This window comes from Oncorhynchus nerka, linkage group LG13 (genome assembly GCF_034236695.1).
Source record: "Oncorhynchus nerka isolate Pitt River linkage group LG13, Oner_Uvic_2.0, whole genome shotgun sequence".
NCBI classification, from domain to species: Eukaryota; Metazoa; Chordata; class Actinopteri; order Salmoniformes; family Salmonidae; genus Oncorhynchus; species Oncorhynchus nerka.
The window spans coordinates 6,339,872-6,354,081 of NC_088408.1; the positions used below are offsets into that span (position 1 = coordinate 6,339,872).

Consider the following 14,210-nt stretch of genomic DNA (forward strand, 5'->3'; position numbering starts at 1 on the left):
TCACAGATCACTGCACCTGTACATAGCCCATCTGTAAAATAACCAATCCAACCTACCTCATCCCCATACTGTATTTATTTATTTATCTTGCTCCTTTGCACCCCAGTATCTCTACCTGCACATTCATCTTCTGCACATCTACCATTCCAGTGTTTAATTGCTATATTGTAATTACTTCGCCACCATGGCCTATTTATTGCCTTACCTCTCTTATCTTACCTCATTTGCACTCACTGTATATAGACGTTTTGTTTTATTTTGTTCTACTGTATTATTGACTGTATGTTTTGTTTATTCCATGTGTAACTCTGTGTTGTTGTATGTGTCGAATTGCTTTATCTTGGCCAGAGGTCGCAGTTGTAAATGAGAACTTGTTCTCAACTAGCCTACCTGGTTAAATAAAGGTGAAGAGAAAAAAAAAGGTCTACCCAGATGACCTCCTACTGTCACCAACAGATCAAGGTCTATAGGAACAACTTAAACATTCTTTGGGAATACAGAATCAACTGGACAATCAACATCGATTTTCCAGAAAAAAAAGCTAGAAATCAAGAGTAGCAGACACTCCTTCAAATGAGGAAATACCATGGTTGAACATGGTCCAATGGTACAACTACCTGGGACTAATAATCAGTGTCTCTGGTGGATTTGGTCTGGTAGAGAACGCACTAAAATAAAAAAAAGCCTGTAAAACATTTTACTCCATTAAAAGACAATTCAACAACAAAAAAATTCATATTCCCATCCAGATCTGGTGAAAAATATTAAATAGTGTAATTTGACCAATTGTACTATATGGAGGTGAGGTTTAGGGACAAACTTGCAATTACGATTATAAGCATTGGGAGAAAAATCCAATAAAAAATCTACATACAGAATTCTGCAGTACTTTCCTAAATATCCAAAAGAAAGAACCAAATAATTCATGCAGAGCGGAACTCGGACGATTCCCTTTTATTTATGAATGTAAAGAAACGGACACTGACATGTTGGCACCATTTGAAATTAAGCCCCAAAACATCCTCACAATTCAAAAGCACTGGAATCCCAAGAGCTGAACCCTGAAAAGAGTCCCCAATGTCAGCTGTTTAAAACATTAAACAACTCTGATTTCCCTATGTGATTGGATAATAATCCAATTGTTACAGAAATGAAAACCTCCTATTTGACAAACTGGGAAAATGAAACAAACACAGAATAAACTAAATTGCTATTTGGCTTCAAAATATAATACTCTGTCTCTACTCTGTCAGAGATACAAAACAGAGATAGATCCTGACCCTAGGCTTAGCGATCACTAGTGAAGTAAAGAGAGAGAGAGAAATTGAGAGTAAGAGAAAGAGAGATCTAGAGAGTAAGAGAGAGAGAAAGAAAGAGATGGAGAGAGTAAAAGAGAGATAGAGAGAGAAAGAAAGAGATGGAGAGAGTAAAAGAGAGATTAAGAGAGAAAGAGAGATGGAGAGAGTAAAAGAGAGTGAGAGAGTAAGAGAGATGGAGGGGGAAGAGAGAGAGGGAGAGAGAGAGTAAGAAAGATGGAGAGAGTAAAAGAGAGAGGGAAAGTAAGAGAGATGGAGGAGGAAGAGAGAGTGGGAGTAAGAGAGATGGAGGGGGAAGAGAGAGAGGGAGAGAGAGAGTAAGAGAGATGGAGAGAGTAAAAGAGAGAGAGAGAGTAAGAGAGATGGAGGGGGAAGAGAGAGAGGGAGAGAGTAAGAGAGATGGAGAGAGTAAAAGAGAGAGGGAGAGTAAGAGAGATGGAGGGGGAAGAGAGAGAGGGAGAGAGAGAGAGTAAGAGAGATGGAGAGAGTAAAAGAGAGAGGGGGAAGAGAGAGAGGGAGAAAGATGGAGAGAGTAAAAGAGAGCGAGAGAGTAAGATAGATGGAGGAGGAAGAGAGCGAGAGAGAGAGAGATACTGTTATACACATGCACATACACAGAAATACTGCAAAAGCAAAGTATCCCCCAAAACATGTCAACAGACTTACCAAACATCCAGACATCACTAGCCGTTGTGAAGCGTCTGAAGTTAATGGATTCTGGAGCCATCCATTTTATAGGTAATCGGCTAACTGAGGCTGTGGAAGTGACGCAGAAAGACAGTGGAAATGTTTTGTATATACATGTATTTAGCCAGTGTGGGGCCAGTATTTAAGAGAACACAGACAGACCACACCATAGGAGAATCTCAATGTAATTTCCTTGATTCCTTGCATCCTCTCGCCTCCTTCTCAAAACCCAATTGGATGAGCAGGTCAGAAGTCCCTCCCATCTGACTTTCTCATCCAATGGGTTTTTACAAATGAGGCGTGGTGAGCGGACGTGAGGAATCAAGGAAATGACATTGAGAGTCTCCCCATACCCTTGTAATACTCTTCTTCCTCGATGTATCTGGACAGACCAAAGTCTCCCAGCCTAACACAGTCTGCTGTGGCCACCAGCACGTTCCTCACCGCTATGTCCCTGTTGGGACACAATAAACAGGTTAGTTGAAACAGGGAGGTTACTACCTGATGTTGTCCAATAAGAACACAGGATTTCGTCATCTGTTGTAAGATGTTTCGCTACGGTGTGCTCTAATGAACACGACCCTGTTCTCTGGGTTAGAGGAATTATGGGTGTCAACGTGGCTGTCCTACTTGTGCTTTGTCTCTGTGGGGACACAACATGTTGTGGGGTTACCATGTTGTTGTCATGCTGTGTTGCTACCATGTTGTGTTGTCATGCTGTTTTGCTACCATGTTGTGTTGTCATGCTGTGGGGCGGCAGGGTAGCCTAGTGGTTAGAGTGTAGAGGCGGTAGGGTACCCTAGTGGTTAGAGTGTAGAGGAGACAGGGTAGCCTAGTGGTTAGAGCGTTGGACTAGTAACCGGAAGGTTGCAAGTTCAAACCCCCGAGCTGACAAGGTACAAATCTGTCGTTCTGCCCCTGAACAGGCAGTTAACCCACTGTTCCCAGGCCGTCATTGAAAATAAGAATTTGTTCTTTAACTGACTTGCCTGGTTAAATAAAGGTAAAATAAATAAAAATACCATGTTGTGTTGTCATGCTACCATGTTGTGTTGTCATGCTGTGTTGCTACCATGTTGTGTTGTGTTGTCATGCTGTGTTTCTATCATGCTGTGTTGTTATCATGTTATGTTGCTACCATGAGACCGGTTAAATTATTTTTAAGCCTCGAAGATAATTGAGACATGGATTGTGTATGTGTGCCATTCAGAGGGTGAAGGGGTAAGATATAGAGATATACAGTAAATGCCTGTGAAAGGGGCCAGGCACATCCCACTCGTTTCCTGTGTGTATCAAGAATGGTCCACCACCCAAAGGACATCCAGCCAACTGGACACAACTATGGGAAGCATTGGAGTCAACATGGGGCCAGCATCCCTGTGGAACGCTTTCGACACCTTGTAGGTTGGTGCAACTCAATATAAGAAAGGTATTCTTAATGTTTTGTACACTCTGTGTATGTATTACATGTCTAAGAGTGTGATGAAGTGTTTTCTGAAGAGAAATATGGTGGCCAACATGGAATATGGGTGTCAAGATGGCCGCCAAATTGATGACGTATGAGAGTCAAGCAGAGATGATTCGGTTTAGTTCAGTCGTCAGTGATGAGCCCTTCCCAGCTAGCTTGTTTATGCTGACTAGCTGGCAACAACAGCATCATTGCGCTAGTTAATACTCACTAAAAGAAAGGGATGTTTATTTTGATGGGTGAGGGAGGGAGGGAGAAATGACTTGTAAGTGTCGGTCACCTTCTGGATGCCACCGTGACATGCCAATTAGCTAACGCAACGATAAGCCAGTGTGAATGACCAGTACAACGGCGTTGTGTCAAGGTGCTTCCCACTGGGCTAACTAACGTAGCCAAATCGATACAACGATAAGCCGATGTGAATGACCAGCACAACGGCGTTGTGTCAAGGTGCTTCCCACTGGGCTAACTAACGTAGCCAAATCGATACAACGATAAGCCGATGTGAATGACCAGCACAACGGCGTTGTGTCAAGGTGCTTCCCACTGGGCTAACTAACGTAGCCAAATCGATACGTCCCACTTGATTATATTCTGAGTAGGATAGCAGCCTACACAAGAAATAACTTTGTAATATTGGTAGTAACCATCCGGATGTCACTGATGCCTACTGATCAGTGGAGAGACTTGGTGCTGCCAACCAGTAACAGAACAACGTGAAACACAATGTGACCTTTGTTGCTGCTTGTCGACTAATACTGAGCACTGCTGTCCTGCAGTAAGGACAGGGAAGTAGTTAGAAGGTGACGCTAATATCAGGCCAGTAAGGACAGGGAAGTAGTTAGAAGGTGAAGCTGATATCAGGCCAGTATGGACAGGGAAGTAGTTAGAAGGTGAAGCTAATATCAGGCCAGTAAGGACAGGGAAGTAGTTAGAAGGTGAAGCTAATATCAGGCCAGTATGGAGAGGGAAGTAGTTAGAAGGTGAAGCTAATATCAGGCCAGTATGGAGAGGGAAGTAGTTAGAAGGTGAAGCTAATATCAGGCCAGTATGGACAGGGAAGTAGTTAGAAGGTGAAGCTAATATCAGGCCAGTAAGGACAGGGAAGTAGTTAGAAGGTGACGCTAATATCAGGCCAGTATGGACAGGGAAGTAGTTAGAAGGTGAAGCTAATATCAGGCCAGTATGGACAGGGAAGTAGTTAGAAGGTGAAGCTAATATCAGGCCAGTATGGAGGGGGCAGTAGTTAGAAGGTGACGCTAATATCAGGCCAGTATGAACAGGGAAGTAGTTAGAAGGTGAAGCTAATATCAGGCCAGTATGGACAGGGAAGTAGTTAGAAGGTGAAGCTAATATCAGGCCAGTAAGGAGGGGCAGTAGTTAGAAGGTGACGCTAATATCAGGCCAGTATGAACAGGGAAGTAGTTAGAAGGTGTAGCTAATATCAGGCCAGTAAGGAGAGGGAAGTAGTTAGAAGGTGAAGCTAATATCAGGCCAGTAAGGAGGGGGAAGTAGTTAGAAGGTGAAGCTAATATCAGGCCAGTATGGACAGGGAAGTAGTTAGAAGGTGAAGCTAATATCAGGCCAGTATGGACAGGGAAGTAGTTAGAAGGTGAAGCTAATATCAGGCCAGTAAGGAGGGGGAAGTAGTTAGAAGGTGAAGCTAATATCAGGCCAGTAAGGGCATGGAAGTACTTAGAAGGTGAAGCTAATATCAGGCCAGTAAGGACAGGGAAGTAGTTAGAAGGTGAAGCTAATATCAGGCCAGTATGGAGAGGGAAGTAGTTAGAAGGTGATGCTAATATCAGGCCAGTATGGAGAGGGCAGTAGTTAGAAGGTGAAGCTAATATCAGGCCAGTATGGAGAGGGAAGTAGTTAGAAGGTGAAGCTAATATCAGGCCAGTATGGAGGGGGAAGTAGTTAGAAGGTGAAGCTAATATCAGGCCAGTATGGAGAGGGAAGTAGTTAGAAGGTGAAGCTAATATCAGGCCAGTAAGGAGAGGGAAGTAGTTATCAGGCCAGTAAGGACAGTGAAGTAGTTAGAAGGTGAAGCTAATATCAGGCCAGTAAGGACAGGGAAGTAGTTAGAAGGTGAAGCTAATATCAGGCCAGGGTGACAGCTAAAGCACATTTATTGTGGTGATTTTCACAGAAAATGTAAAACTACGGCATTAACATCTACATAACAAATGACTCCAGTGAAAAGGGAATGATTCTGTACATTCTCCCAACTTCGACAGACAACTTTCAAATTCTCGTTGAAGTTTCTGGCCACAAGCATGAACTAGCTAGCTGGGATGACTGACTGGACTGGATCAGTTTATCTCCACTCTGCTCTCGCTGCGTGAGACCCCAGGCGTGTCCGTATAGCCTCCTCCTACCTGTGCACCATGTTGATTCCTTCCAGGTAGACCAGAGCTTTACAGATCTGCAGGCTGAAGAGGACCAGCGTTATGTTGGTCAGCTTGTGCTTGTTCTCTTCTAGGTATTTGCCCAGCTGGAAGACAGATGGAACAGAATGATAGGGCAGCTACCAGCTAGCAGGCAGGAGAATCTGGTAGAGAAGCGCCTGGAGAGTCACTGGTTTGAATCCCAGGTCTGACAGGAGAAATTGTGCTATAAGTCAAGTGCATCCGTGTTTCCAAGTTCATTTTGGCTAATGTTGTCTCACTTAGCCACACTGGTAAAGCTCCATGACGATTCACACATCATGGCTAAAATCATAGCATTATGGCTTGCATTATGGCTAACAACATAGCGTCATGGCTAGCAACATAACGTCATGGCTAAAAACGTAGCATTATAGCTAACAACATAGCATCATGGCTAGCAACATAGCGTCATGGCTAACAACATAACGTCATGGCTAACAACATAACGTCATGGCTAACAATAACAATATAACATCATGGCTAACAATATAACGTCATGGCTAACAGCATAGCATAATGGCTAACAACATAGGATGCATTCGTTAATTCACACTGGAGTGCCAGAGAGCTTTTCGCTCTAGGAGCGTTCAGAGGGCACACTGGACGCTCTGGCCCGAGGAATAGGGTTGATCTGAGCATTCTGACCTCACAATTGCAGTCAAGCACCCAAGCTAACAGGCGAAAGTTAGCTAGCTTGCCGGCTACTTCCATACATAAATGAGAGAACACCTCACTCTGACCATTTTACTCGCCCTAGCAGAGCTGGTTAGACTGTTTTCATGTTATCCAGAGCGTTGGTGACTAACTGTGTTGAGCATTTGTAAATTCATAACTTCTTCTGCAATCTGGCACACTCAGAAATCGGATTAGATAGCCAGAGCGAATTTACAAACACACCCATGTGTCATGGCTAACAACATAGCGTCATGGCTAACAACATAGCGTCATGGCTAACAACATAGCGTCATGGCTAACAACATAGTATGGCTGTAGTTCTCACCTCTCCATACTGGTATAACTCCATGACAATCCACACTGGGTCTTCCTCTATGACACCGATCAGACTGACGATGTGGGGGTGTTTCAGGTTCTTCATGATCACTGGAGAATGGACAGGTTTAACCATACAACTTTTTGGTTACATTACGAGGGGGATACACAGGGGCGCAACCTTCACAGTGTACGGGGGGGACATGTACCCCCCCCCCCCCCCACACACACATCTTGAAATTGAATTTTTGACCCCCCCCAGTTTTATCATTGGAATGTGGTACAAGGCAAGGGTGTGCTTTGGGACCATGCGGACGCCTCAGAGTGATCGGGTAGGCTGTTTGGAGTGTTCATCCGACTGGATACAAAAATTATAATAATACTTACTAATAGTATGTCTTTTTTATTTATTTTATCTTTATTTAACTAGGCAAGACATACAGGACGAACAACTGGGTCCATTAATATATCTCTAGCAAACAATTATTTATACCTGTCACGTCCTGACCATAGAAAGCCTGGCGTGACTGGGGGGGGGGGTTGTTCTAGTTTATATTTTCTATGTGGGGTTCTAGGTTTGATTTTCTATGGTGATTTGTATGATTCCCAATTAGAGGCAGCTGTTATCATTGTCTCTAATTGGGGATCATACTTATGTAGCATGTTTCCCACCTGTGGCTTTATGGGATATTGTTTATGTTTAGTGATCTGTTGCCACTGCATTGTCGTCACGGTTCCTTTATTCTTTATTTGTTTTGTATTTAGTTAAGTTTCACTTTATTCATTAAAAGTATGTGGAACACAAAGTACGCTCCGAACATCATTATTACGAACATCGTGACAATACCGATAAACGTGTGCTTTAGTATTGTTTGTGGTATAAGCGGGATAAACATCTCAGTTCTGTACATTACCTTGGAAAAATGAACTCTGCAAACTCGGCTCCGCCTCGTCCCGGTGCATTGTCCATTATTTACAAGGTAATGTACAGAACGGAGACAGGACACTAGTCTTTCTCCTGTTTCTTTAGTGAGACAGCTTGATGAACCAGGACACCCCCTGGACAGGACACTAGTCTTTCTCCTGTTTCTGTAGTGAGGCAGCTTGATGTACAGGACACCCCCTGGACAGGACACTAGTCTTTCTCCTGTTTCTGTAGTGAGACAGCTTGATGTACAGGACACCCCCTGGACAGGACACTAGTCTTTCTCCTGTTTCTGTAGTGAGGCAGCTTGATGTACAGGACACCCCCTGGACAGGACACTAGTCTTTCTCCTGTTTCTGTAGTGAGACAGCTTGATGTACAGGACACCCCCTGGACAGGACACTAGTCTGTCTCCTGTTTCTGTAGTGAGACAGCTTGATGTACAGGACACCCCCTGGACAGGACACTAGTCTTTCTCCTGTTTCTGTAGTGAGACAGCTTGATGTACAGGACACCCCCTGGACAGGACACTAGTCTTTCTCCTGTTTCTGTAGTGAGACAGCTTTATGTACAGGACACTCGTCTATCGCAGGGCCACACCCCCAATCTCTCCTTAATGCTGAGTGCCAAGAAGTGGGTATACTCTAATTTTGCCTAAACAAATTCCCATATTGCCTGAAGAAGTGGGTATATTCTAATTTTGCCAAAACAAATTCCCATATTGCCTGAAGAGGTGGGTATACTCTAATTTTGCCAAAACAAATTCCCATATTGTTTAAAACAAATTCCCATATTGCTTAAAACAAATTCCCATATTGCTTAAAACAAATTCCCATATTACCTAAAGAGGTGGGTAAACGCAAATATTCCCATAATATGAAAAAAATATTTGATAAAATATTGAATTCGGCCTTTACTACTACAGCCTATAAAATCTCATTGAATAACACATTAATTAATGACAATAAAAGACTGTCAAGGAATACGGTTTCATTCATTAATGACAATAAAAGACTGTCAAGGAATACGGTTTCATTCATTAATGACAATAAAAGACTGTCAAGGAATACGGTTTCATTCATTAATGACAATAAAAGACTGTCAAGGAATACGGTTTCATTCATTAATGACAATAAAAGACTGTCAAGGAATACGGTTTTGAATATGGACATATAAGAAAGCTCAGGAAATATTTAATGTTTTTTGGAAATATATTTAACCTCTTATTTTTGTTGGCACAAAACTACCTCCATATAATTCCATTTATTTGTATGAGTTACCGTGGTTACCTTCAGACTAGTCCTGTGACACTTGTGGGGGTCGTAGAGAAAAATGGAGAACACCATCGTGTTCGTGAGAATATCGTCTTTCCACATTAGTTTGTAGGCCAAACTGTTCTGATGCTACAGACGCGTTCGTGAGAATCTCCTCTTTCCACATTAGTTTGTAGGCCAAACTGTTCGGATGCTACAGAAGATTTTCAGGATGTCTCCTGGTCTGACAAACACCGTTGTAGCTCTGCCACCTTCCACCAGATGAGGAAGGCCGACATAGGAGGATGCAGTGGATTGAGATGCAGACCATACATTTATTTTTTAAATTCAGACGATTTTGATTGCGATTTTTAAAATTATGTTACTTAGATTGACACACAGGTGCGTCAAACTATTTTTTAGACCAAATCAAGAGACACCTTATGAGGTCTGCAAAAAAATGTAATAAATTACACCACTGGTGTCTTTGGTATGACTTGGGCCCCGGGGATCCCAACTTTTCAATCTCAGGGCGGACACTCTAACCACAAGGCTAGTGAGTTGGTGGTGATCAGTATTTGCTCTGTACCTGCTTCACTCATGAACTTCTCCATGATGTCAGGTGAACAGTCTTTACAGGTCTTCACCGCCACGCTTAATCTCTCCCCATTCTGGTTCACAAACACAGAGACCAGACACACACACACATACAGAGACCAGACACACACACACACACAAACACAGAGACCAGACACACACACACACACAAACACAGAGACCAGACACACACACACACACACACACACACACACAAACACAGAGACCAGACACACACACACACACACACAAACACAGAGACCAGACACACACACACACACACAAACACAGAGACCAGACACACACACACACACACACACACACACAGAGACCAGACACACACACACACACACACACACACAAACACAGAGACCAGACACACACACACACACACACACAAACCAGACACACACACACACACACACACAAAAAGTTAGACACATTTGAGGTGTTAGAATTGACTGTATGAGTAGGGTGTCAGGAGACAGACTTGCCGATTTCTTGTACATTCCTTCATAGACCTCCCCGAAAAAACCCTCGCCAAGTATCCGTCCCAGAACAATGTCATCTCTGTGGATTCCATACTTCACCACTGGAACCAAGCATACAACAACACCATGAGTAGCTGTCATGGAACTTACAACTTAGAATATACAGTAGATCATAGAACATACAGTAGAACATACAGTAGATCATAGAACATACAGTAGAATATACAGCAGATCATAGAACATACAGCAGATCATAGAACATACAGTAGATCATAGATCATACAGTAGATCATAGAACATACAGCAGATCATAGAACATACAGTAGATAATAGAAGGCAAATCTGAGGTAAACGCTAACGAAGTTCTATCAACACATTGCCTGTAGTCCTCGAGCATCAAAAACTCTCGACCATCGTTACTCTCCCTTCCGGGATGGCTACAAGGCCCTCCCCCGCCCTCCCTTTCGGCAAATCAGATCACGACTCAATCCTGCTCCTCCCTTCCTATTGGCAGAAACTCAAACAGGAAGTACCCGTGCTAAGGTCTATTCAACACAGGTCTGAACAATCGGAATCCATGCTCCCAAAGACTGTAGCCGATGTGAGTAAATCCTTTAAGCGTGTTAACCCTCGCAAGGCTGCAGGCCCAGACGGCATCCCAAGCCGCATTCTCAAAGCATGCGCAGACCAGCTGGCTGAAGTGTTCACGGACACATTCAATCTCTCCCTATCTCAGTCTGCTTTCCCCACTTGCTTCAAGATGTCCACCATTGTTCCTGTACCCAAGAAAGCAAAGGTAAATGAACTAAATGTATATCATGAAGTGCTTTGAGAGGCAAGTTAATCACATCACCTCACCCTTTACCAGCCACACTAGACACACTTCAATTTGCAAACCGCCCCAATAGATCCGCAGACGATGCAATCACCATCTCACTGCACACTGCCCTATCCCATCTGGACAAGAGGAATACCTATGTGAGAATGATGTTCATTGCCTACAGCTCAGCGTTCAACACCTTAGTACCCTCCAAGCTCATTATCAAGCTCGGGGCCCTGGATCTGAAACCCACCCTGTGCAACTGGGTCCTGGACTTCCTGACGCCCCCCAGGTGGTGAAGGTAGGAAACAACACCTCCACTACGCTGATCCTCAACACAGGGGGCCCCACAAGGGTGCATGCTAAGCCCCCTCCTGTACTCCCTGTTCACCCATGACTGCGAGGCCACGCACGCCTCCAACTCAATCATCAAGTTTGCAGACGACACAACAGTAGTAGGCCTGATTACCAACAATGACGAGACAGTCTACAGGGAGGAGGTGAGGGCCCTAGCAGAGTGGTGCCAGGAAAATAACCTCAACGTCAACAAAACGAAGGTGCTGATCGTGGACTTCAGGAAACGTACTACTTACCAGACCTCGGTCGTTCATCAATCTCAGCGTAGATTTCAGATCCTGACCGATAGGATATTTGATGATGTCAGTTTGTGGTCAAAAACAGATGGGTCAACTTGAGACACATTGCCCCACCCCCCCATAGGCACTGTATTGATTTGAACAAAGAGTAATAATGAATCGTGATACTCGTCAAACAAAGATGAAAGCAGTCTTGGTAGATAATAACTCACCCATGCTATATCTGAAGCAACCTGGGTTTTCCATTTGACTACAGAGGGGAAGGAGAGACAGCCAGAGGAGGAGAGGAGAGACAGCCAGAGGAGGAGAGGAGAGACAGCCAGAGGAGGAGAGGAGAGACAGCCAGAGGAGGAGAGGAGAGACAGCCAGAGGAGGAGAGGAGAGACAGACGGAGGAGGAGAGGAGAGACAGCCAGAGGAGGAGAGGAGAGACAGCCAGAGGAGGAGAGGAGAGACAGCCAGAGGAGGAGAGGAGAGACAGCCAGAGGAGGAGAGGCGAGACAGCCAGAGGAGGAGAGGAGAGACAGCCGGAGGAGAAGGAGAGACAGCCGGAGGAGAAGGAGAGACAGCCAGAGGAGGAGAGGAGAGACAGCCAGAGGAGGAGAGGAGAGACAGCCAGAGTAGAAGGAGAGACAGCCAGAGGAGGAGAGGCGAGACAGCCAGAGGAGGCGAGGAGAGACAGCCAGAGTAGAAGGAGAGACAGCCAGAGGAGGAGAGGCGAGACAGCCAGAGGAGGAGAGGAGAGACAGCCAGAGTAGAAGGAGAGACAGCCAGAGGAGGAGAGGCGAGACAGCCAGAGGAGGCGAGGAGAGACAGCCGGAGGAGAAGGAGAGACAGCCGGAGGAGAAGGAGAGACAGCCAGAGGAGGAGAGGAGAGACAGCCAGAGGAGGAGAGGAGAGACAGCCAGAGGAGGAGAGGAGAGACAGCCAGAGTAGAAGGAGAGACAGCCAGAGGAGGCGAGGAGAGACAGCCGGAGGAGGAGAGGAGAGACAGCCAGAGGAGGCGAGGAGAGACAGCCAGAGGAGGCGAGGAGAGACAGCCAGAGGAGGAGAGGAGAGACAGCCAGAGGAGGCGAGGAGAGACAGCCAGAGGAGGGGAGGAGAGACAGCCAGAGTAGAAGGAGAGACAGCCAGAGGAGGCGAGGAGAGACAGCCAGAGGAGGCGAGGAGAGACAGCCAGAGGAGGAGAGGAGAGACAGCCAGAGGAGGCGAGGAGAGACAGCCAGAGGAGGGGAGGAGAGACAGCCAGAGTAGAAGGAGAGACAGCCAGAGGAGGCGAGGAGAGACAGCCAGAGGAGGCGAGGAGAGACAGCCAGAGTAGAAGGAGAGACAGCCAGAGGAGGCGAGGAGAGACAGCCAGAGGAGGGGAGGAGAGACAGCCAGAGTAGGAGAGGAGAGACAGCCAGAGGAGGAGAGGAGAGTACAGCCAGAGGAGGCGAGGAGAGACAGCCAGAGGAGGGGAGGAGAGACAGCCAGAGGAGGGGAGGAGAGACAGACGGAGGAGGAGAGGAGAGACAGCCAGAGGAGGGGAGGAGAGACAGCCAGAGGAGGGGAGGAGAGACAGCCAGAGTTGGAGGAGAGGATCATCAATCCTGGGTTTATAGTTCCTCAATGCACCAGGCACACTGTTACAATAACACTTCCTGTCTCGTTGATAAAACACTCCGAAAGACTCACTTTTCACTTGAGCTTACATCCGATGTTCCAACAACTACTCTTCAATATGTACAGTTCAGTTCCAGCATAGTGATTTGTTATAGAAAAAAAAGCCCCAAAATATTAAGCTTTGTTCAATCCACTCACTTTGTGGGCAGATCTGGAAGGGAACATCGTAGATTGGCGTCTATGGGGTCACGACAAAAACATGGTGTTACTTCACATTGGTTCAATTGGACGAGAAACGAGAAAATGAGGACACCCAAGTTGTGATGCACTCTTTCAGTGTTTCCCCTAACCATTATATAGACTGGGTGAACTTCCTGATTCCCCCCTTTTACCTTTGTTAGGTCTGACGATGAACGACTCGTCAGTGGCGTGCTCCAAACGACAGTAACCATCAATAAGGTCCACCATGTTCTCTGCCATCGCAAACTTAGTCACGTTGATAGACAGAGGCTGACGAAGAAGATACAAACCATTCACATTACTGACCATTACAAATCACATTACAAAACACTATAATGTCAAAGGGGTCATAGACCTATTGGCCTTTCAGGGCAGAATATTACTTAAGATGCAGGCATTTTACTCAACTATCACGTCAATAAAAATATTGCGTGTTTGTTGTTGTTGTTGATACACACACAGATCTCAAGTTATGACTCAGGGCAATTATTCACAAAGTCTCTCAGAGTAGATGTAATGATCCTAGATCAGGTTTAAATAACTACGTATTATGATCTAAAGGCAATACTGATCCTAGACCAGGTTTAAATAACTATGTATTATGATCTAAAAGGCAATACTGATCCTAGACCAGGTTTAAATAACTATGTATTATGATCTAAAGGCAATACTGATCCTAGACCAGGTTTAAATAACTACGTATTATGATCTAAAGGCAATACTGATCCCAGACCAGGTTTAAATAACTATGTATTATGATCTAAAGGCAATACTGATCCTAGACCAGGTTT

The 14,210-nt window shown here is 44.9% G+C and overlaps 1 protein-coding gene across 3 annotated transcripts in view; it reads right to left on the bottom strand.

Annotated features, from left to right (window-relative positions):
- ptk2ba (protein tyrosine kinase 2 beta, a) overlaps nt 1–14,210 on the bottom strand; it is a 129,075-nt gene that overhangs the window by 20,103 nt on the left and 94,762 nt on the right. For all 3 annotated transcript variants that reach the window (XM_065026149.1, XM_065026148.1, XM_065026150.1), the window contains 9 exons: nt 13,572–13,689; nt 13,378–13,417; nt 11,788–11,825; nt 11,573–11,614; nt 9,661–10,260; nt 6,904–7,004; nt 5,853–5,968; nt 2,357–2,457; nt 1,983–2,072 (listed from right to left, as the gene is read on the bottom strand). In XM_065026149.1, the coding sequence (XP_064882221.1) occupies nt 1,983–2,072; nt 2,357–2,457; nt 5,853–5,968; nt 6,904–7,004; nt 9,661–10,260; nt 11,573–11,614; nt 11,788–11,825; nt 13,378–13,417; nt 13,572–13,689 (1,246 nt within the window). The remainder of the gene's footprint in view (nt 1–1,982; nt 2,073–2,356; nt 2,458–5,852; nt 5,969–6,903; nt 7,005–9,660; nt 10,261–11,572; nt 11,615–11,787; nt 11,826–13,377; nt 13,418–13,571; nt 13,690–14,210) is intronic.